Here is a 24,679-nt window from a genome sequence, read left to right on the forward strand (position 1 = left end):
CGATGATTTTATTTTTAGCTTTTTTTTTTGCTATGTGCATCCGTTATGCAATTAGAACATTATGATGTCGCCCATGTTAAATATAATTAATATTTTACAATATTAATATATCCATAGAGTGAAGATACTGCTTTTAGGGATAAGGGATAGTCGAGAGCGGAGACATTGCTTTTTTGTTTTGTTTTTTGAGATAATAATCGGAAACATTGCTGGACTCGAGTGATGCCTCGCTCTGGGCCTTAATGTTTGCTGGGGTGGAGCAGCCGAGAGAGCCATAAAGAAGATTGGTCATAATACCGCTCGCCTGCGTAAAGTTCTTTGATGGGCCGGCCTTGTTTGCGCGCTTCCTGTCGTTGATCCCTGGTTTCGGTTTTTTTTTTCCGCTGACGGGAAGTACTAGCAGGAACGCATTTTGTACCCATAAAAAAAAAGAGGAACGCATTTGTTCTTTTTCGGTTTCTTGACTTTCTTTGTGGTTGACGCGAACGTCAGCATGATTTTCTTCCTTTTCCTTTTTCATTTTTTCTATTTTTTATTTTTTCCTTCTTTTTTCTTCTATTTTTCAAAACTGTGATTTTCAATGATTGTTTCTAAAAAATCGTGGACATTTTTATCATAGAACCTTTTTTATCCTATGAAACACTTTTGAATTTGAACTATAGATCTTATTAACATGATCATCAAGTTTGTAGCTAAGGCGTACACAATTTGGTTAGCTACGCTTGCTCATAGGAATGTTGACTCTAGCAATTCGATGTTCATTAGGGGTATGTGTTTACGCGAGTGAGCCCTCGCGGCCCATGATCTTAGGGTGAAGAAGATGGAGGGCCTTCTTCTCAGAGGTACGATCGAGTGAAGTAGGACCTCCTTAGCGAGGTCCTGCTGCCGAGAGGATTCTCAACCATGGTGGTCCTTCGTATGATGCAGTTGGTCATGGGAGGCTAGACTACGATCAATGTCAATGGTGAGATTGAACCTTTTTTCCATAACGCGTGGGGTGTGCGTCATGGCGACCAACTTTCCTCAATTTTGTTTAACTTCATGGTACATGCCCTCGCTGCCATGTTGGCTAGAGCCAATGCGGCTGGACAAATCGAGGGAGTTGTTCCCCACCTCATTCTCGGGGGAGTAGCCCATTTGCAATATACGGATGATATGATGATTCTCATCGAACTGTCCGACCTGGGGATTGCGAACCTAAAGCTTCTTCTCTTATTCTTCGAGAACATGTTAGGGTTGAAAATCAACTTTGATAAGAGCGAGTCCATTGTGACAGGGGTCACATATGGGAGAAAGCGCATAATACCAAATATGCTTAACTGTAAGATGGGGAAGTTTCCCATCAAATACCTAGGGTTGCCTATTAGTGACATACCGCTCAGGGTGTCCGATCGGGACTCTCTCCCGGAGAAGGTGGGTCATAGGTTTACCGTTGGCAGGGATGCTTTCTAGCTTCAGCAGGGAGGCTTGAAATCCCTAATTTCTGTATGTCTAGCCTTGGGATGTTCGTGATGGCGTTTATTTGCTTCATGAGGCTACCCATAAGGGCATTGAAAGACCTCGCTCCCGTTTTTTTCTGGGAAGGTGTGGGTAAGAAACAGAATTACCACATGATAACCCCCAAGTGCAGGGAATCACCGTAGTACAGTTTGATATGTATTTGATTGTCGAACCTACAAGGAGCTGAAGGTAAACTATCTATTCTCTAAAGCCCTATAATCCACTTATATGACCTTCTATCCAAAGGTAGGATCTATAGTGTGTTTGTGTGTGTGGAGAGGTTTCTACTATAAAACTATATGTGCTGAAATTAAAATGCAATGAGTAAAACTAATGAAAAAAAGTAAAGTGCAGTAAAGTAAAGTGAGATGAAGTGAAGTGGACTGGAGTAACTCAAGGGAGTAAGTGTTCTAGCAAATTGCTACTTCATTTGTGTGGTTGTCATAATTAGTGAAGCACAAAGACAGTCTTTTTAGTGTTTCTTCTAAGGAGGAGCCATAAATAGGTGCAACCATATACATGAGAAATACACCCCAAGTGATTGATCCCAAGGCCAATTAAGAGCAACCAAAGGAATTACTAAGACATAAAGTCCAACCACCACATTTAGATCTAAGGTCCCCACGATAATACCCTCGTTGATTAACCATGAATTAATACAACATGTATCTCTAAGACTTGGGATTCGATTTCTGTCGAACTCCGGTTATCTCTCATCCTATCAACATGCAACGGTGACAACCTTGTGCAGCCCTCAACATATGTGTGCACTCATACATTAGTACAACAAGATAATCATACAAGATAACATATACTTGTATGCAACCAACAACAAACTATATAACAATTGCCACGAACAAGTCACTACTCCAACAAAGACATGGAGACACAAAATACCATGGGAAATTGATAGGTTGAAATACAAATCATGTTTGCCAAGAGATTACAAAGGGTAGATGAAGATGTTGGTGTAGAAGTTGATGAAGAGGTTCACACCGTGGAGAAGATAACGAAGAAGATCCCCGTGGCGGCAGCCACGGGAGGTGGCGACGGCCCGACGCGCGGCTCCTAGAGGGGCGGCGACCCAAGGGGGCAGTGGCCACTTGCCCCATCTTCTTCCTTGAACTTGCTGCCGTTGTTGAAGAGGTTCTAACCCTCCTTGGAGTCTGCCAAGGAGGAGGATTTTTTCGTCACAATAGGTTCGACGTACAAAACAAGGGTTTCCCCTCAATATATAGAGGTGGAGATGCAATCTTGGCCATGAGATGGCTGCCCCTTTGATCCAAGGGCTCTTGGGCACCTCTAGAACCTTTCTATGACTCCTATATGTCCTTTATGATCCCATAAAATCGTGGTTTGACCGAATCACTCAAGTATGAAAAGAGTTTGAGTCAATCACGTTACAAATTTTCAGGTTTCTGAAACTATCTGTGTACCCTTCCGTAAAGTGGGTATATCTTTCGCATACGAACTCCGTTTGGAGCATTATATAAGTTAAATTAAACTTCTAAAAATTATCCACAACTTCTATCTCTTGCACTCTTGCACTGTTTCCGTTTGAGGCCATTTTCAGGTATTTTTTGGGCAGTCTTTAAAAAGTATCTTGCATGGACAGACTTCAGGAAACTCCAGATTTCACCATAATGACCGATTTACTTCCATATTGCCTATTCCTACACAACAAAGTTAAAAAAAAGAATTTGTAGACTTTTACAACTATTAATAGGTTAGTCCCAATAAATATAATGAAGTTGCAATATAATAAAGATTTTAGTACAATAAACTACTGTTGACGTCAGAAACCCACCGGCGGGCAGTGACTGGCCAACACCGTAGAGCCGGGAACAACTTAGGGCTGCGGCTGGCCCCAGTCCCTCAGAGCGACGGCCCGCAAAGCCTCCTGGTCGCGCGCCGATGCAAACTGCAAGGGCGTGCCACCCGACCTATACCCGGTCGGGAAGGTGTGGATGATGCCTCGCTTAGTTTCCTCGCAGGGCACACACGTACACGTTAAATACGAGCCTCGATCGGCTCTCGGGTTGTCTCGTGAATCGGCTCATGGAGCCGATTCACCCATGATTCGTCCAAGGTGGCCGAATATATGGTGGTCCTGCTTGATCAAGATAAAGCGTATGAGATCCACGACGATCCGGGGTTTTCACCGCATAATCGGATCATCCTACTCACGATTGGGCCTCGCGCTCACGCACGGTGATCGTAAGCCAGCCCTAGACAAGGCCTAAAAACCAACACTAGGTTGATCCTCGGAACGTCCTGTCTAGGGGCAGCAAACTACACCCTACATGCCGCTGGATCCTCCAACCCTTTGTAAGGCCTAACTATTGCGAGATATTAAACTAATCCTTGATGAATCAAGGAGCGACCGTAACGGATCAGATCTACTAAACGATGATCAAGCGGGGTGCCGTCCCTGCACCCATGATGAGGTACAAGGACGGCTAGATGCGCAAGGGTTGCACTACGAAAGCATATGATACTAAGAACAATGCTAACCCTAACACATCTATGATAACTACGTTGCTCGCCATCAAAAAGGCTTCGAGCACGAGCAACGCATGAACAACTAGGCAGGCTCGTGCTGCCTAGATCGCGAGATGCGATCTAGGCAGCATGGTGCTTACCGGAGGAACCCTCGAGACGAAGGAGTTGGCGATGCGCCGAGATTGGTTTGTGTTGAACGTTGGTTGTTGTTTATTCCATAAACCCTAGGTACATATTTATAGTCCAGGGGACTTTCTAATGTGGGCGTGCACTAACCGCGCACGAGATAAACTCTAATCTCTACGTAACCTACTATATAAAGATACACGGGCTAACTAGCCCAAACTTGATAAACAAGGCCGATTCACACATCTCTCTACGCATATATCTTCAAGTCCATCTTGATCGCGGCCCACCTCCGACTTGGTCAAATTCTGGTGATAACACATGCCCCCCTGGTTTTGGAAATGACATTTCCAAAATCATTACGCCTTTCCTTCGTCGGGTCATGTCGTGGCAGAGCAGAACCATCGCAGAGTTCTTCATCATGATAACTTGCCTCCTCAACTTCTCTGCACGATTCGACAGTTTTAGCACCACCTCCTCGGAAACTGCTGTGGCATTGAATTTCAACCATGCCCTCTTTTACTTAACCGCCCCAAACAGTTCTCCTCTGCATCTCCTACGCGTTAGCACCCCCAAACCCTCCTGCGCCATCATGTCCTCCTCCTCCTCTGCCTCATCGGATCTTTCCACCCAGTCCTCTTCGTCTCGCGAGCCGACGCCGGAGCACAACCCGGCGGAGGTCCATGCGGCCAACATTCGCCGCGCCATTGCGGCCGGGGAGGAGTCAGACCATGACTTCTCCATCTGGTCAGAGGACGACAAGTCCCTGACTGATGGGGAGAGCGATCTCCGCTTCCTCGCCGACAAGGAAGCGGTGGAAGAAAGCGAGGATGACTGCTTCCCCTGGGATGGAGCCACCTCCGAGGAGGTGAAGGAGGAGGAAGAGGAGGATGACGACGACGACAGCTCCCACGACGAGCCGCCGGCCAAGCGCCATTGCCCCTGGCCGGGGAATCTGAGTGACTTCGACAGCGACGACGACGACGACGTGGAAGATGAGGACAATGAAGGTCCTGCCGGCGGCCGCTGGAGCAGTGACGACGAGCCGGTCGGGAGCAGCGCCGACAGCGGCGATGACGGCGACGACGAGGGCAGCAACAGCCCGTAGATAGGGCCCCTAGTATAGGACCCGTAGAAGTAGGCGGGGCAATGTATCCCCTTTTGAGGGCAATCAGCTCTACTATGTAAGAAATCTCTCCTATTAATGAAGAACTTTTCCCCAATTTGATTTGCCGATTCCCTCTTCCGACCTCGCCGATTCGCCCCTTTTTGCCAATGCGTAATAAGCCGATAGCACCGCATCGGTTCTTCGAAATTTGCCCTTCCTTTCTCCAACTGATGATTTTCTAAATCTGGCAGAAAATGCAGGATCTTCAGGAAAACCTTTGAACTTTCCCAACCAAACCCAATAATCCTCGCCAGTACTCATCATTTGTGAAGAAAGTTGTAAATGAAGGATCAGCCGATGGTATCCCAATCGGCTTTTACACAGAGCATCTACCAGGCCTGCTGCCCCCCAAGTCTTTGCCAAGGCAAAAACAGAAACGAGGACGCGTAACTTAGCTGAATTAGCCTGGGCTTGATCATGCAGAGCCAACCGATTTGTACATAAATCGGCTTCCCCTTCAGGATTTGTCCCTTCAGGATAGCTGAATTAGCAGAGAGCTTTCAAGGCGAGCTGCCCCCCGAGCTTCTCCAGTCCGCTCTTAGCGCCCTGCTGGTCAGATCGGCTCCTTTCCTTTGGCAGATCTAACGCAATCCATACCTGATCTGCACGTCCAAGCTGCTCTTCTTTAAGAGAGGATCCGAGCCCTTAAACTACTCCATTGAGGAGTTTCTTCCATTAAAACCTCCCTCTGATCGCAACAGTTATTCCTCTTGAGTCGATGGCCCTGGATCGGCTGTGCTCAAAATTTTTTGAAATTTTTAGGCCGATTTGTGTATCGGCCCCCATATTTGATAGTACTATCTCATATCCTCATGTTTTATCCACCTAGGTGCCCCCCCGAGCCGATTCTGTCAAGAGAATTGATGGTATCGGCTCTTCAGGCAGTCCCTGTTGGGTCAAACGTTGATCCCAGGCAAAATAGGTGGTGAGGATAATTTTGGCCGATTGCTGGAATCGGCCTCCACGTTGCTTGCTCGGTGAAGGTTTTGTAACGTCCCTTCACAAATTTTTGGGGGCCGATCGCGGGGATCAGCCTCGCCATGTTCGCTTATTGACGTGCTCTTGTTACTCGTCCAAGCCGGCAGATAAAACTAGCCCAATCTCTGACTTTATCACGTTGGTATGCTTGCTGCCGTCCACCTTGAGTGCATCGTGTGATCGTGGAGCTCCATACCTCGCCGGTCGAACGAGCACCATGTTTGTGCCAGCCGATGTTTCATCATCGGCTTTCCTTTGCTTGGGGCGCCACTCCTTTCTTTGCGGCAGTCCCTCCTCATCCGGGGTCCTCCGGACTTTCGCAGCCCGGATCAGGTCGTGCCTTTCTCAGCGTATGCAAGTATAACCTTTCGGCCTCCTCCAGACCGCGCAACCGCTGAACCCTGCGTTTCTGTGAATGGCTGAGACCATCAGGGCACCATCTTGGACGGTGACACCTATCTTCTTCCTCTTCTTGTCCCTCGTCTTCTGAATCCTCGAGATCTGCCCAGCGAGGGGACTCAGCGCGTTTGCTCTGTGGTGGGAGAGGCCCTAAACGCTCGAATACGGACACGTTGGCTGCCTCCTTCTTCTTCCGGTTGCATTCTGGGCAGTTGCCGATTGTTGGCAATCGGCTCATTCCTGAATCCCAGCAGTGTCTGAAGAAGGGGCAGTCCCAGTGCCTGGCGTTGTCATCTTGCTCCCTTGGCTTTTCCGTGGCACGGCGCTCGTGCTCCTCCTCATTGTGATCGAGCCGACGATATCTTCTGGCTCCTCTAGCCAGACGGTCTCTCTCATCATCGTCGCCGTGTTGCCGGCGTTGGTCGTACTGACTCACATACTTGTTGAGGAGGTGATCAGAGAGGGGTCGTTGATATCTTATGTTCTTCACTTCCCCCTCCGTGACGTAGCGCTTGCCATCTTGACGGAGCCGATCGCATGGAGCGGCCCCTCTCGCGTCCTTGCTCTGAGAGCAGCTGTCCTCATCCCCGTCCTTCTCAGAGCGGTGTCCAAGCTCTACCATGCTGATGTTGGCTGAGAAATCAGGCCGGCACCCTCCGAGGTGGGCGAACTCCACCATGTTGACGGCGGGGAAGGGGTGTGTGTCGACCTTCATGGCGTACCGGTTAAAAATTAGTCGCCCATTTTCTATCGCCCTCTGGATCTGCCGACGCCACACCCTGCGGTCGTTGGTGGTATGGGAGTACGTGTTATGCCATTTGCGGTATGGCTTTCCGTTCAGCTCCTCGCACCGTAGGAATTTTGTGGCCTTCGGGTACCTTTATGTGCTTCTCCGTGAGTAATAGATCGAAAATCTGCTCCGTTTTAGTCACGTCGAAGTCGAACCCTCTTGGAGGCCCCGGTGGCTTCACCCATTTGCAGGTTATCGGGCCTGCCGCTCGAGTCCACTCAGCCACCGCAACCTCTTGTTCTCCCGTAGCGCCTTCATCTTCGCCTGCGTCAACCATGGTAACCACGCGTTTGAATTTGTCCCGGTAGACATCCGGGTGGCGCTCGTTCATACGCCGACAGCCTTCGCACCATGTGTGCTAATGAAGGGTAGTCCGCTTGGGAGGCCACGTCCTTGATCGATGATGATAGACCCACCACCGCCAACTCGATCGCTTCTTTTTCGCTTACGTGAACCGAATAGCATCGGTTCCTAACGGTCCCGAAGCGCTGGATGTATTCGACACTCGTTTCCCCGCGCTTCGTCGTACTTGTGCTAGATCGGCAATGCCAGCCTCGGAAGCCTCCGAGTGATATTGCTCATGGAACCGCTCTTCCAGCTGCTTCCAAGTTCTGGACTGAGTTCGGTGGCAACGAAGTGTACCAACCGAAAGCCGATCCTGTGAGGGACTGTGAGAAGTACCTCACGCGCAGCTCGTCTGATGCTGAGATCATGCCCAGCTGCGCCAAATATCGGCTCACATGCTCGATGGAGCTGGAACCATCTGATCCGCTGAACTTTGTGAAGTCCGGGAGCCGATATTTGGGTGGTAGCGGGATCAATTCGTACTCGTTGGGGTACGGCTTGGTATAGCCGATCGCCTTTCTTTTCGGCATCATGCCGAACCGATCTTTCAGGATCGTACAAATCTGATCCGCGGTGATGGCTGCGAGTGCCAAACCCCGAAGGTTCGTCGGAGTGGCGTACTTAACCAGCCATGCTTGTTTTTCTGGTTCTGAGCCAACTGCAGGAGCTGGGCTCGGGAGTTTTGTCGGAGTGGCGTATTTAGCTAGCCACGTTTGCTTCTCAGGGTCTGCCTCCGACGTTCCTCCTGTTGCCCCAGAAGTCCCCGCTGTTGCGACCTGGTTCGAGGGTGCCCAGGTGCTGCAGTCTGGCACGTATGCACATGCGTATCCGTGCGGGATCTCCTTGGGCGCCTCAGCCAAGAACTGGTAGTCACTAGGGTCACCACCGATCTTGTAGACGACGAATGCCGGTGTAGCCGGCACTTCAGCTGGTGCTGCCAACGCATGTGGCAGCGGCGGACGGGACTGGAGCGGCAACTCTCCTTGATGCGTCCCGAGAGCTGGTCCCGACGGAGAGTACCGATGGCTCATGATTTCTCGGACCACGCGAAGAGCGACGCGCTCCAACGTGTTCACCAGGCTCTCAGAGTGGCGGTGCAGCGAATGAGCCACCATGAAGTTGACCTCCTGACGCAGCGACCTGGTGCGTTCTTCTGACGGGGTGGATAGATCCACTCCATCAAGGGCGCCTTCAGGTGAGAACCCCTTCCATCTGATGCCATGGGAGCGGGTCCTGTGGAAAGAGCCGATGAGATCGGCTTCGAGGAGGACCTTGGCCTCGTCATACTCCTTCTTGAGCTCGCCAGTGAGGTCCTCGTAGGTGACCGGAGTCTCTTCCGCCATCTCGGATGTAGATGGCGATGTGGTGGATGTCGTGGATGTTGAAGATGGTCCCACCGGGCGTGCCAGAATGTGTTGACGTCAGAAACCCACCGGCGGGCAGTGACTGGCCAACACCGTAGAGCCGGGAACAACTTAGGGCTGCGGCTGGCCCCAGTCCCTCAGAGCGACGGCCCGCAAAGCCTCCTGGTCGCGCGCCGATGCAAACTGCAAGGGGTGCCACCCGACCTATACCCGGTCGGGAAGGTGTGGATGATGCCTCGCTTAGTTTCCTGCGGGGCACACACGTACACGTTAAATACGAGCCTCGATCGGCTCTCAGGTTGTCCTGTGAATCGGCTCATGGAGCCGATTCACCCATGATTCGTCCAAGGTGGCCGAATATATGGTGGTCCTGCTTGATCAAGATAAAGCGTATGAGATCCACGACGATCTGGGGTTTTCACCGCATAATCGGATCATCCTACTCACGATTGGGCCTCGCGCTCACGCACGGTGATCGTAAGCCAGCCCTAGACAAGGCCTAAAAACCAACACTAGGTTGATCCTCGGAACGTCCTGTCTAGGGGCAGCAAACTACACCCTACATGCCGCTGGATCCTCCAACCCTTTGTAAGGCCTAACTATTGCAGATATTAAACTAATCCTTGATGAATCAAGGAGCGACCGTAACGGATCAGATCTACTAAACGATGATCAAGCGGGTGCCGTCCCTGCACCCATGATGAGGTACAAGGACGGCTAGATGCGCAAGGGTTGCACTACGAAAGCATATGATACTAAGAACAATGCTAACCCTAACACATCTATGATAACTACGTTGCTCGCCATCAAAAAGGCTTCGAGCACGAGCAACGCATGAACAACTAGGCAGGCTCGTGCTGCCTAGATCGCGAGATGCGATCTAGGCAGCATGGTGCTTACCGGAGGAACCCTCGAGACGAAGGAGTTGGCGATGCGCCGAGATTGGTTTGTGTTGAACGTTGGTTGTTGTTTATTCCATAAACCCTAGGTACATATTTATAGTCCAGGGGACTTTCTAATGTGGGCGTGCACTAACCGCGCACGAGATAAACTCTAATCTCTACGTAACCTACTATATAAAGATACACGGGCTAACTAGCCCAAACTTGATAAACAAGGCCGATTCACACATCTCTCTACGCATATATCTTCAAGTCCATCTTGATCGCGGCCCACCTCCGACTTGGTCAAATTCTGGTGATAACAACTACAAAGTTCAAGTATGCATTTTACATGCGTCACCACATGGTGGATTGGGCCACATTGTGTAAACCAGAGGAGTTTGGGGTATGCAGATTCTCAATACGAGATTCATGAACATATCCTTGATGCTCAAATGGATCTGGAAGCTCTATCAGAACATAGAGGAAATGTGGGCTGAGTTAATAGATGCCAAATACCTGGGCGGTTTGGACCTCTTCTCGAAGGAAGTTCTGGTTCATGGCTCCCAATTTTGAAATGCTATCCAAAAGGTCAAGTGTTACTTCAAAATGGGGGGAAAACACAAGGTGTGCAAAGGGAAACACACATTTTTTCTTGGCTACACGGGTGGTTGGAAAATGCCCCCATTCGGGTGAGGTTTCCCCGCCTCTTTAGTTGTTGTGTGAAACTTTTCATCTCTGTCCACGGTTCTCTTGTGGTGTACAGATCCCCGAGGGAGTGGAGCCTTCGTTTTCGGAGGTAGTTTGGCCTCACAAAGACGGTTTAATTGGATAAACTGTGTAGGGAAGTACATGCTCTGCCGGATGACTTGAGCGAGGACGTCGTGTCTTGGGACCTTGAGGCGTCTGGCTCTTTCTCTACTCTATCAATTTACGGCACTCGCAAGGGGGGGATAACCACACACACATTGGGGATGCGTGGCGCTCTAGAGTAGCTCCCAGTATTAAGTTATTCATATGGCAGCTGATTAGGGGACAATTACTGTCTAGTGAGCAGGTGGCAATATGGCATGGACCTTGTACGGGTGCTTGTTCGCTTTGTGGGGAAATTTAAGATTGTAACCACATGTTTTTCATGTCCCCCTTGCTATATTTTCACTGGCGGGAGCTAGGGAGATCTTAAAGTGCGATTGGAACTGACGAGGTGGCTCCTCGGCAATGCCCACCATGAGAGGTTTAGGGTTAGTGGAGGCCTGCCTGTTAGCACTAAACGTCGGATACTAGACAAGCGGGAGCCGAGATTTACCCAGGTTCGGGGCCTTCGTAGAGGTAATACCTATACGTCATGCATGTCTGATCTTGATTATGGTTTGGAAACGATTACAATGGGGAAACCGATAGACTGCGATGTGTTCTTGCAGAGAGGCAAGGTGACAAGGGTTTGGTGTATGCGTGAAAGGTTGAGAGAGAGAGAGAGATCCGGCAGCCCTCTCCTGGCCTTTATATAAGAGGCAAGGTCCCAAGAGTCCTACCCAGATTCGGTTACAATACAAACATATTCTATCTAATCCTTCCATACTCGAACGTTTCCTCATCTTGTGCTTCAAGAAATTGTTACTTTCCATCTAATCACCATGCAACCGACATCTTGGACCTCCTTGGGCCACGAATCTCCAGATGGGCCCCTGTTGGGCCAGACAAGGTAGGGCAATGTCGAGTACCCGAAGGGTAATGCTCACATCAGGAACCCTTCTAGGATTGGGGGTTTCATTGCACTGGCACAAGATCTCTCGGAAGCTCTCCATGGGATAGTTTGGTTCACTTTCGTGGCCCAGTGCTAGTCACTGTGGAATATTCACTATAAGTTGACTGTTGAGGGGAAGCTGGTAAATAAACTTCCTATCAAATGTTGATTCATATGAAGTGTTTGACGGTTATGATCAAACCGAGGGACATGGACCCGCTAGATGAGTCACTAAGCGCGGTGAGGAGGTTTCCCACACATACAAGAGCTTCAACTCCATCTTGAGAGTCTATCTTGCTACTCTCTCTGTGTGTGGGTGTGTGTTGTCTTGTACGCTTAGTGACAAAGGATTAATTTGTCAATGCCTACAGATTGTAGACTAGGGTTTTGCTAGAAGTAGAGGGCAAGTAGATCTCGAAGGTTTCAGCCGAAAAATACTCGCTGATTGTAAAAACTAGAGTTCCGTTGACAATAGATTCGATCCTTTCTTCGTCCCTCGACTCCCCCTTATATAGGAGGTGGAGTCGAGGATTTCGTAGTATACAAGTTACAGAGTCCGGGAGGGTTTCATACCCGTCCCGTAAGATTACAAGTCTCTATATTTCCTAATACAATCTATTTTTCCTTAACACTAAATGGGCTTCCGAATCTTCTTATTCTTCGAGTCCTGGGCCTTCAGTAAACCCCGGGTACTATCTTCGGCAGGCCCATTGGGGATGCCTATGTCACTTAGCTTCCTCTGTCGGACGTGGCTTATCTTATCGTTGATCAGGGTGATCAAACTGATGTTGTTTGGTGTGCGTTGGAGTTATATGAGAACCTTTGTGTTGCCGATCGGGGCCTTATATATAAATCCAGGCTAAGGCCTCTCATTTGAAAATTTATTATGGATCGAAAGGAGTAATTGTGGTAGGTTCATCTCGGCATTGATCGTATAAAATGTAGCATTAAGTGGAAGGGGGATTAGCCAATAATCGTGACCTTCGATCCTAACAGAACCCTGATTGGTGGAATGGTTTTGGTCCCTCGTTTCCAATGCGCACATGTAAAGTGCAGGGCACAGTTACCTACCATGATGGGTTCACAAACGGTTCATGTTTTTTTTTTCAATAAAGAGCATATATTAATATTGCAGAGATATCAATTACACCCAGCCTCTGCAACAACATCATGCCCTAATGGCATAAAGGATGCACACAACCAAAAAAGAAAGAAGAATTACCAAAAAGAAAAGTCCCACTACATAGATAAAAAACTCGAGCACCACCGAGACAACACCAGAAGATCAGCTTCTTCATAAGCAACGCCTCCAAGAAGGAAACAGTGCACAAACGCTGTCGTTGCCCGATCACAGATCTTAGGTTTTCACCCTGAAGAAAGTCCTCTCTCTCAAAACAATGCCTTCAACAAGAACATTGCCAGGCACAAACCAGTTAAGGCCAGACCTTGGATTTTCATCCTGAAAGATAGAACTCTGAACTTCTCCTGTGCAGTCGCCCCCACATACAAGCTTTTGCTCGAAGTCACCAAGCTCCAAGCCAATTCCACCTCACCACCAAGATCCGACCACCATTGCTTCCACCGATCTCAGCTTTCATGCCCTTCTCCGCCAACACCATGGAAAGAAAACGAGCTCCATGATATTAACAGCTAGCAAAGCTTCGAAGCGCCCCCTCTGAACCAAACGGTTAGACAAAAAACATAGTTGTGCATGACCGACAGCACCCAATCCAACAATCTTCAGGCATTGATCGCAAAATAAATATCGCCGGCAGGACCTTCCGGAACACGACAATCCAGCCAACTCGGCGGGAAGAAGCATCCAACCGATATTCACTTGGTGCGAGAGGAATCCTAGGACGAACGCCTTTATTAGGAAGAACGGCAGGCCCCCTCACCGCCGACCACCTCCGGCGCAGGAGATGGGACACCACCGGTTCCGAACGCCCTCAACGATGCAGAGATAGCCCGGGGAAGCCTGCACACCAAGGACGGAGAAGGGGGAGCTCGCCGAACCCAAAGGGACCAGCGCACCACCACCTGCCGTCGTTGCCAGCTAGAAGCCTCGCCTAGGTCGTCGTCAACCCGCATCACCGTCTATGGACGTAGGGGCTGGATGCCGCCGCGCCCTCGGATCCGCGACAGAGCAGAGCCGCCGCTGCGCCACACAGGCTTTGCCCGACGACATCCTGGGCGGCGGCGGTGGGAGAGGAGGCCGGGGTGCCATGGCCCTTTTTGCCGCCCAGCATCTGCGTGGACAAGATCGATGAGATTGACTTGATATGCTGCATGCACAAGGCAAGATCGATCATGAACGTGACTAAAGTCGATCCTCCAAAGGCCTCGTCCGTTCCATGTCCACGATCTGCATCAGATGGCATGCAAGGCACAACGGCGTGGCTGGCGCATCTGACCGGTGGCGGACGCCGGGGATCTCGGCCGCTGATCACGGCTTTGGGTGAGTAGTAGTGGGCGCATCATAGCGCATATCCACGAACTGCTCTTCTGCGCCGGAGAGATCCAAAGACCAGATCAAAAAGCAAGGAAGGTTGGGAAAATATCTCCCCGCCGCCGCCGTCGAACGGCTTCCTCCGGCAGCGGCGGGGTGGTTGGGATGGCTGAATGGAGGCTACTAGGTGGTGGCGGCGCGGTGGCCTCCGGAGCCGCCAAGCGAGGCGACCCGGGAGGCTCAGAGGAAGGCTTTTCTTTGTACGATTCTCTTATATCAACAAACGGTTCATCTAGCTTCCTTTAAGAATCCCCGAAAACCTAGTCCAATCTGAGGGTGTGCTAAATCAATGGGAAGACCAAACCCTCACCACCATTTCCATTCTAAGCTAGTGCAGGTGAGGCCGGAGGGGATCGAGAGGTTCTCTAGATTGACTACATCTACTTCAGATGCGGCGCCTCTGCCTCAAGCCTGCAACGAGCATGCTAGGATTTTTTCGATAAAGTGAATATATTTATATATGGAAAATATCAATTACTCCCAGCCTCCTCGTCATCATAATGCCAAGAAGTAGCTGATACATCAAGATGCACACAACAAAAAAAGATAAAGAAAAAAGATCCCACCAAGTGATCAAGCACTCACATGAGTAGAACCAATTAGGACGCTACTGCAAATCACCAATTATTAGGCTCACCACCATCAGGTGCAATTTTTTTATGTGAATATCGCCCCGCAAACGAAACCATAATCGCAGAATGGCTGTGAAGAAATTTCTTCATCGCATCCAAAACCCCTCCTCCACCATGTCTCGAACTCAACATGAGCCATCGAAACCTTCGAGCCTTCCAGACTTAACCTCATGGATATTCCTAGCATTAGTCATCTCGGTATTATGATGGATGGTGCCAAGGTCAATGAAGCGGGGCTTCGTAACGCAACTCCTCAAAGCCGCACATGCAGAGGTTTTCAGTCGTGCGCGACAGGATCCCCTCGATCTAGAGATCGCCCGCCGTTGCCGTCTGTCGGCCTCCTTTCGACAACTGCGAGGTAGATGGGGTGGCGTAGGAGGGACTCTGTTGGTAGAGGACGATGGTGCCTCCGGAGTCGCCTCTAGCCACCCGGGAGGCGATACCCCTTCGTTAGCACCAGCAACATGTGGAATGCCACAGCCCGAGCAGCCTAGGATGACTACTTCAATCACATGTAAGAACATATCCTAATATATTGCCTAAAGTTTCACTAGATGCTCTAAATATGAGCAACTTATGTTTTTTTAGATAAAGGGAATATATTAATATCAAAAGATACCAATTACACCCAGCCTCTGCAACAACGCCCCACCCTAATGGCAGTGCGGATGCACACAACCAAAAAAGAGTAAAGAAAACTAAGAAATAAAAGTCCTGCTACAACATTCTAGACCTAGCAACAGCAATACAACCACCACCGTTACAACACCTGAAGTACAGACTCTCCAAAAGTGACACCTCCAAGAAGGAAACAGTGCACCAGCGCCGTTGTCGCTCGACCAAAGGTCTTAGGTTTTTGCCCTAAAGATAGTCCCCACTCTCAAACAATGCCTCCAACAAGAATATTGCCAGGCACAACTAGTTAAGGCCAGACCTTGGGTTTTCAACCTAAGAGGTAAGACTCTGAACTTCTCCTGTGCTGCCGCCCCCACATGCATACCACTGCTGCAGAGCCCGGAACGCCAAGCAGATCCCTCAGCATCACGGAGACTCGAACCTCCTTTAGCCAGTCCACCAATCCGGCCTTCATGATATTCCTTCTTCTGACTTCACCATGGACCAAAAAGTCACCTGATGTCAACACATAATAGAGCTTCGTGCCGCTCTCTCCGGAACCAAACGGTCGGAATAAAAACATGGGTGCAGGTGACCGAATACCACCGATCCAGCAAACTGTAGGCAAAAGATGCACTGTTCCATTCGCCAGCGGAGCTTTCCGGAACTCATCTCTCCAGCCAGATCAAAGCAAACTGACCTCCGGAAGATCTTCGTCCTCGCATGTGAGAAACCCGAGAACCGCCACCAAAAACAAAACAAGATCAGCAGCCCCCACGCCGCCAATCCCTCCTGCCGAATCACCAAGGAAGAGGACAACGACGCGGATCAAGCGTACCGCCGCAAAATTGTTACCTGGGGCGGAGGCCGCCACCGCTCCACCGAATCCTCCATGGCTACTGACGGAGAGCCTCAGGCCCCGGCCAAGTAGCCGTGCCGCCCGGCTTCCTCCACCGGCGCCACATCACCTCCCATGGAATCTTATGTTAATGTTCCCGTAATGACGACTAAGACCTAACAATAGCTAGGTTAGATATTTTTCATAAATGTAACAAAAACTGCACGGCATGCCCTGTACTCATGACGTACAGATCTCTAACGTCTTATCTCCAGGCATAGCTCTTGAACCGGAATTAAAGCTCCTTTACCTCAACGGCCATAGACATCACACATACCAATCCTTTTCCGTCTTTGAACAGAAATAAAGGGCCCTCAACATATGGACTCCAGCCCGTCCACACAAGGGGAATAGAGGAAGCGATCTTGGATAGAGGATCGAAGTGTTGGAAGAAAGTTCCAGCACAGAGTTCAGACTCAATGGGGCAAGTAGGAACTGATCAGCTAGATCAACGCCAACAACAGATGCTCTGCTTGGCCAGTTCGCGATTCCACGCCAACACTCCAGCATCCACCAATCACAGCCCATGACCGAAGCCGGCCTTCGTTCCCATTTATTGCTCAAGTTATCCCGATCTTCCAAAAGTTCATGTCTTCCTTCCCGCCACCTCTCACCTCCCATCATCTCCACCATAATCAGTCAGCAACACTCTAAGCCCATGGACATGCAACTCCAACGTCTATATAAACCACGCTCCGCTCTCTGCTTCTTGCATCCCCATCAGTTTAACCAGCAACAGCAAAAATGTGGAGGTGTACTATCCTGCTCGCCGTGGTGGTGGCGATGGCGGCGGCGCCGGCGCTTGGCATCCCGTTCACGGAGAAAGACCTCGCCTCGGAGGAGAGCCTGCGGGGGCTCTACGAGACGTGGAGGAGCCACCACACGGTGTCGCGGAGGGGCCTCGGCGCCGACGCGGAGGCGCGCCGGTTCAACGTGTTCAAGGAGAACGTGCGGTACATCCACGAGGCCAACAAGCAGGACAGACCCTTCAGGCTGGCGCTCAACAAGTTCGCCGACATGACCGCCGACGAGTTCCGCCGCACGTACGCCGGGTCCAGGGTGCGGCACCACCGCTCCCTGAGCGGCGGACGCAAGGGCGACGGGAGCTTCATGTACGCCGACGCCGAGAACCTGCCGGCGGCGGTGGACTGGCGGCAGAAGGGCGCGGTGACCGCCATCAAGGACCAAGGCCAGTGCGGTACGTGATTCCTGAATTTTCTGAGTACATTGTTTTCGATCGACATGCATTTCCGTCTACGGAGCTGTGTGAGACGAAAAAATAACTGTTGAAGGGAGCTGCTGGGCGTTCTCGACGATCGCGGCGGTGGAGGGCATCAACAAGATCAGGACCGGGAAACTGGTGTCGCTGTCGGAGCAGGAGCTCATGGACTGCGACAACGTGAACAACAATGGCTGCGACGGCGGTCTCATGGACTACGCCTTCCAGTTCATCCAAAAAAATGGAGGGATCACCACCGAGTCCAACTATCCGTACCAAGAACAGCAGAACAGTTGCGACCAGTCCAAGGTGAACAAATTAAGGCAACTCTTAATTAATTTGTCAACATCTAAAGATTAACTTCCCATTACCGAGTTTTTTTTTTCTGCCATATGTTTTCAAACTCAAAGTACTTGCTATCGATTCCGCGATATCTGTAGATTTGAAGTAGGGACATTTTATCCATGTTGCAGGAAAACTCTCACGACGTGTCAATCGATGGCTATGAGGACGTCCCTGCCAATGACGAGTCTGCTCTGCAGAAAGCGGTCGCGGGCCAGCCCGTGTCAGTTGCAATAGACGCCGGTGGCAATGATTTCCAGTTCTACTCCGAGGTGCGTATAATTCGCTCGAACTCTACATGCAGCTGATGCATATGTGTACTCATATTCAATGATATGTATATATACATATATGCATCGACTTACGCCGATCACTCCAACGAACTCAGGGCGTCTTCACCACAGACGGCGGCACGGATCTTGACCACGGTGTCGCTGCCGTGGGGTACGGTACTACCCGAGATGGAACCAAATACTGGATTGTGAAGAACTCCTGGGGAGAGTCCTGGGGTGAGAAGGGCTACATCAGGATGCAGCGCGGTGTGAAGCAAGCCGAGGGGTTGTGTGGCATCGCAATGGAGGCCTCGTATCCAACCAAGTCAGCACCACATGCGACAGTCAAGAAAGGGTCTCTTACTGATGAGCTCTAGATTGCTTCTGATCCTTCAGAGTGCAAGATCTGTGCAAAGGGAGAACTAAATTAATCTCCCCATGTAATGTTGTGTACTTTCTGCAAAATGTTCTTGTAAACATAATAAAGGTATTTTTAATAGGAAGGAAAAACACCGATAAATGCTTACAAATGTAATTTTATTGCAGAATACGCAATGCATCGAAGACAACACAACTTACTATAAATATATTAACTTAAGATGCCTATTTGAAACACCAATGGATGCGATTAGAGGACCATCTTGATCAAATGAAAAGGTAGTTCGCTTAGGTTACTCCTCGAAACCAGGCCCATGTATCCTTCTGAAAGGCCACTACAAAGTACAAACCAGCTCACACATCCACGGGTAGTGTTATAAACGCGACAAGAAAATAACGAAAAACGCAACAGAGACACAAGATTTTAACGTGGAAAACCCCTCCAACACAGAGGGAAAAAAACCATGGGCGACAGCCAGCAAAACTTCACTATATCGGGGAGTGTTTACAAACACCGTGGGTTATCTTATAATCAGATAAACCCTAGCAGGCGGCTCAAAAGAGGTATATATAGGCGGTGACATCGATCCCTATGGGGGGGGGGCTCGCTCTGCTCGTCAGAAGTTAGCCTTCCTTTAGAATGAATTTGGATCAGAATATAACAGGTAGGAGGCCACAATCTCGCCCCAACCTGTTCGGCTGTCCGCATGTTCCCTTGCAAATTATCTCAACGGAAACAATGAAAACAGGAAAGGACATCAAACAAAGATTGTAATAAAGCATATGAGAATAGGGTTCAAAGGGTTTGACTTCTAATTAACAAAGATAACTCTAATCGATTCTTCCTAGCACAAACCTAGCACTAGCGATAGAGATACATAGAACATACAATAAGCATCAGAGGATGCGTAAGTTTTACAAACAAAACAAGACACACAATCCTATTCGCTATGCTGATCTGTTGCATATAATTAAGCCAGCAGACAACCATGGGCACCATTTTTTCGTCCTAGCCTTACTTCATCATTAGGCGTTCCACATACTCTTCGACTCGCCACCAACATGGCTTGCTCTCGATAGCAGCAAGAAACAAAGCTACTCGACTATCTCAAAGTCGCAGTGAAGCAGACAACGAAGGAGTTGGAGCCACTGTAGTGGCTCCGATCAAACTTATCGAGCCTAAGGGCACCAACTACAAGGTCGGTGGCCCTGAAAAACGATTTTGTTGTTATGTCAAGAGGTACATCAACGGACATAATCGGTGGCAGCGCTCCACTGCTCTTGCATACCTAATCATTAGCTGGAACCTTATGGAATTCGAGCTACAAATAATGATTCTCATATATTTATACCAAACATCTTTACTTTCAGTTAACTTATTCCGTTCTCAGTAAAGGTATTATAGTTTCCTATTGATAAGCTATTCAATACAGTATTTAAACTAGTATTGTTGTTCATACTATGAATAGCAAACCATATCATGTCGCTCTCTATGCCCCTAAACACTATACATCATGGTTATCTCAAACACATTTTCTATTATAGTCAGAAAAATATTTTCTCGTGTTGGACTCATTATGTATTTAGTCAAACAAATACTTTAACCTTTAGCTTGGGAGCATTTTATCAAATATTTTACTACACAATGTTTCACCTTGAGTCTAAGCAACGTAAACATATTCGTTGGGGAATTAAGTTATGGTGGCCAATATTATAATTTCTAACTCGCTTCTGGTCACAAGTGCATGTTTCTATAGTATGCTTACATGTCCATATATCTTGCTAGATTATTCGAGAACATGTGAGTTTAAGAAATATCTATACATTACGGATGTGTAGAACTAGGTGCAATTAAATAGAGAATTTTAGAGAAAGGTGGCAACAAGTGACTTTTTCCTTGAAAATTCTAGTTCGTCATCTCCCGTTCCGTCCGCCCCCCCAATTCCCCATTCCGTCCGCCACAGTCGCCTCAAAACCACCGTCCCAGAACAACTGCATCCTCCCCTCTCGATGTCATGGCATGGATGCTTAGGTACGCAGCTCCTCCATAAACCCTAGCTGAGGATCCGACATAGTTTGATTTTATGATCCAAAATAGATTCTTGTGGCTGGGTGGCTGCTCCTCGCTCCACGCCGCACCGTCGCGAGCTGATGCAGGGCCAGATACGCCCTACGTGATGTCCAAGCGGCTATGGTAATAAAAAAAAAGCCAAAGGCCACTACTAGGAACAGGCTTATAGCCGCAAGTGCTTGCATGACGGGAAATTGAAAGTCCGCCGGTGGTAAGCCGAACCTCTGACAGGCAAAAAAAAATCAACAGCGGTAACTCGTGAACTGATCTCCGCGCGCGACATGTACCGGTGGCACGCAAAATAAAAATCCGTTGTTGGTTCTTCCTTGTGGACCTGACCTAGGGGCCTGAGAAAAGCGGTGACGACAGTGCACTATTTCCGAGCGTCACAGGTCTACGACAAATCAGTGACAATGTGGCAGAAATGGTTTGTCGCCCATTTTTTCGAAAACCATTTCACACTTGTTTTGCTGGATTGCCACTGGTCATATATCGAACGTTGATGAGCTTATATAATGTTGTGTTGTTTCTGTCAGATGGTTAGTCGTGACGTTGGTCTTATCTGCTTCATCAAATAGACAGACCCTATGGCTGAAGGGCGGCACAAGAACAACCGTCGCCGGTAGTTTTGACATTCGTGTTAGAGGTAATTGCACCACAGGTACAAGAACTTGTCTTGGATGTGCATTTTCATACAACATCTTCCAAAACGTGTTCAGGTGGTACAACAACTTGTCCTGGATGTGCACCGTTGGTACAAGTGGTCTCTGGAGCTGCCACGCGTCCCTGGTCAACCGTCAAACCGTTTTTGCAGAAAAGTCCTTACAGAATGCGAGAATCGCGCGCGACCAGAAGCAGCCCTCTCCTCTCCGCTCGTCGTCTTTCCCCTTTCCTCTCCTCTCTGCGGCGGCGACCAGAAGCAAACCCTAGATGCATGGCGGACCAAGGGGAGGGGAGCATGGACAACACGGGCCGGACGCCGCCGCTAGGGTTTGCCCGTCGCGGAGGGCCGCGGTGGAGGGGCAGGCCCATGGCTCCAGCACCTGCACCTGCTCGTGGCCGTCGCGGAGGGCTGCGACATGCGGTGGCGGAGGAAGGCCATGGCAGCAATGCGGCGACAGAGGAGAGGGTTGCGGAGGAGACTCGGCAATGGAGGTACGAGAAGCTAGTCCAGAAGTACATGCTCCTGTACTGCTGCCTAGCATCAGAGGAGGAGAGGGCGGCCATGGCAGAGCCCAATTGCTGGCGGCCGGCAATTCCAAGCAATCTGGAGGAGCAGATTGGCGCCATGGAGGCTCAACTGGCCAGCCTACGGCAGCCTCCCCCGCCACCACCCCCAGCAAACTGAAGGAGGAGGACATGCGCATCTGGAAGGAGGGAGATCCGTGGGCGACGATCACAGGTGAGTACTTCTGGAAGACAGCAGGAGGATCATCGTCTCCATCTACACTGGTGTGGCACCCCCGGGATCAGGGTTAGACAAATACCAGATCTTCTTCTGACATAAGCCTAACCTAGAGCTCGAGAGACAGTGAGAGAATCGGTAACACAACAGTGACTCTACGACTCAAGAAGTAATACAAGCTCATAACTGAGCGAAGAACCAAAGTATTACAAGCAGAGGTCACTGACCTGGCATACATCAATCAACGGAAGCGAAGTTATGCTATTAGACATAGCAAGATAGAAAAAGGCCTAAGAGGCCAGGAGCATAACGGCGACATCCCAGCCCATAGGTTCCAGGCTGCCACCTGGGAACCCCAAGCTACTCGTCGATGTCGACTAGAAACCACCATCTGTTGGAGAGACTTCGTCTGAAACAAAAGCATGCAAAGCTGAGTACAGGGACTCAGCAAGACTTAGTACAACCTTTTAGCAAAGCGGGTATGCGGGCTTTACGTGGAGCTTCTTTTGCGTAAAGCCAGTTTTCCTTTATTAAACAAGAGGGAGGAGAAGTTCGACTACTCAGAACATTTGAAAGGGGATAAGAGAGCGATATCTCTATCTCTATTGATCATCATATTGTATCCACCAATCTTCATCATCTCGAACCACTATCCTCGGATCACCCCCTCAACACCCGGAGAAGGTATCCGTAAACACACATTATTTGCCAAGTTTTACGATCAGGTTGAAGTTGTCTATGATCACAGAATCCATTCCCAAGTCGTCCATAACCGTGGACACGGCTTTTCGAAAAGATTTAACCCTGCAGGGGTGCACAACTTTATCCACACGTGCCAACCGATTCTTAGTGCCAGTACGTTAGCTCTCTTCCTTGGAAAGCCGGCAGAGAGTGGTTGACCACGACCTTTAACTTGCTGTCGCCGAGACCATGAGTCACGCGCTAAGGATTGTTCCGCCGTAACGGGTCAAGTCCCGAAGTCGGTCCTTAACGATGTGAGGCGAGGTGGGTTTCTCCAGGGACTCTAACCCCAGCCACCACGGCCACGCTTACCTACCTGTATGTTATGCACCTTTTCACAAACGTTTTCCATGCATATGTCCAAATAACACGCAAACTATGTGACTCATGGAATCTACTAGGCAAGTTAGTGAGTCGAGAGGGTACAATAATAGGGCCTCGTGTGGTTGTACGCTCGGTCTTGGTTCAAGAGGCGAGAACTCGCATCCTAGGGTCGGCAGAAATGAAACAACCCACCACATCCCAATGTGGCCTTTCGTTTGAGCCTTTAATCATGTTTAACAGCATCTCTACACTTACCACGTCAACCTATCATGCTAGATTCATTGTATTGTAAGGCTCCAGTCCGAAGACCGGAGTAGTAGCGTAACAAACTAAGCATGGCTAAGCATAGAGAGATAAAGGCTCTAGCAACGCACACATGCCAAACCTAGGTATGCTAGGAGCAGTGGATCATGGATTTGAGGCTACAAGGGTGGAATATGCAATAGATAGGATAACTCTACCTATCGGTAAAAGACAGCTTGAATCGCATGCAATATGTAGGAACCAGAAGTAAAAGCATTTCAAAATCATATATGAACCAGGCTAGGGCTTGCCTTTGTCCCTGACAAACCGATATTGGATCTTTGGAGATCTTCTGCTTGACTTGTTTGTCGATGGAATATTATTGACCTTCGATGCTGCCGATCTTCATCGTCTCGGGCACGTGTTCTATCGATCGCGAAGAAGCAAACACTAGAAATAGAGAAATAACAATCAACACATGCCATCGATGCAATGCGCATACAATAATGATGATATGACATGTTAAAGTTATTGAAAGCATTCCTATATCAAGATCATCAATTTAAATAGGGTTGGAATGCATAATACTTTACAATTCCATAAACCCTGCATATTAAAGAAGAGGGTTCAATTGTTCTTCTATTAAGGACATTGTTCAAAGTTGCTTAATCATGCATGATTGTGCTACTAAAGTGTAGATCTCATTTTTCTGAAGATTTTGATATATTATACACATTTTTCTGATATAAAATGAATAAGTTATGAATTAAACAAGTTTTATCCATTTTCTAGAATTTCTGGAAAACATTAAAAATATGACAGTCGGACCCACTAGTCAGGGTTTTATTAGTTAATAAAACATTTACGAAATGATTAAAATCCTGACATGGGGGCCCACTTGTCAGGGATTTCTTATTTACAGAAAACATTTTATAAAAAGAAAAAGGGCTGACGGCCGGGTCCCACCGGGTCAACCGCCGGTGGTTGACCACGGCGGCCGGCGGCAGTAGCGAGCGGCGCGGCGGCTACGGGGCGCCCCTGGTCGCGCGACCAGGCGCGTTAGACGCGCACCGAGGCGGCGTGTCGAGGGGTGGTGGCGCCGCCATTTATTGGCCGCCGGAGCAGCACCGGCGACGAGGCCGAGCGGAGGCCGGCGGTGGCGCACGTGGTGACGTCGCTACAAAGCACTAGGGAGGACGGCGAGGGCACCAGCAGAAGGAGGAGCTCACCAGG

General features: G+C 49.2%; 1 protein-coding gene across 1 annotated transcript; it reads left to right on the forward strand.

Moving 5' to 3' along the window:
• The first annotated feature begins 17,195 nt into the window (after window positions 1-17,195).
• On the forward strand, window positions 17,196-18,661 carry LOC124699803 (vignain-like). The gene is made up of 4 exons (XM_047232047.1): window positions 17,196-17,649; window positions 17,744-17,979; window positions 18,144-18,284; window positions 18,401-18,661. Exons 1-4 carry the CDS (start codon window positions 17,196-17,198, stop codon window positions 18,659-18,661), a joined length of 1,092 nt encoding a protein of 363 aa, XP_047088003.1.
• The last annotated feature ends 6,018 nt before the right edge of the window (window positions 18,662-24,679 follow it).

Source organism: Lolium rigidum, chromosome 3, assembly GCF_022539505.1.
Source record: "Lolium rigidum isolate FL_2022 chromosome 3, APGP_CSIRO_Lrig_0.1, whole genome shotgun sequence".
In the NCBI taxonomy this organism is placed as follows: Eukaryota; Viridiplantae; Streptophyta; class Magnoliopsida; order Poales; family Poaceae; genus Lolium; species Lolium rigidum.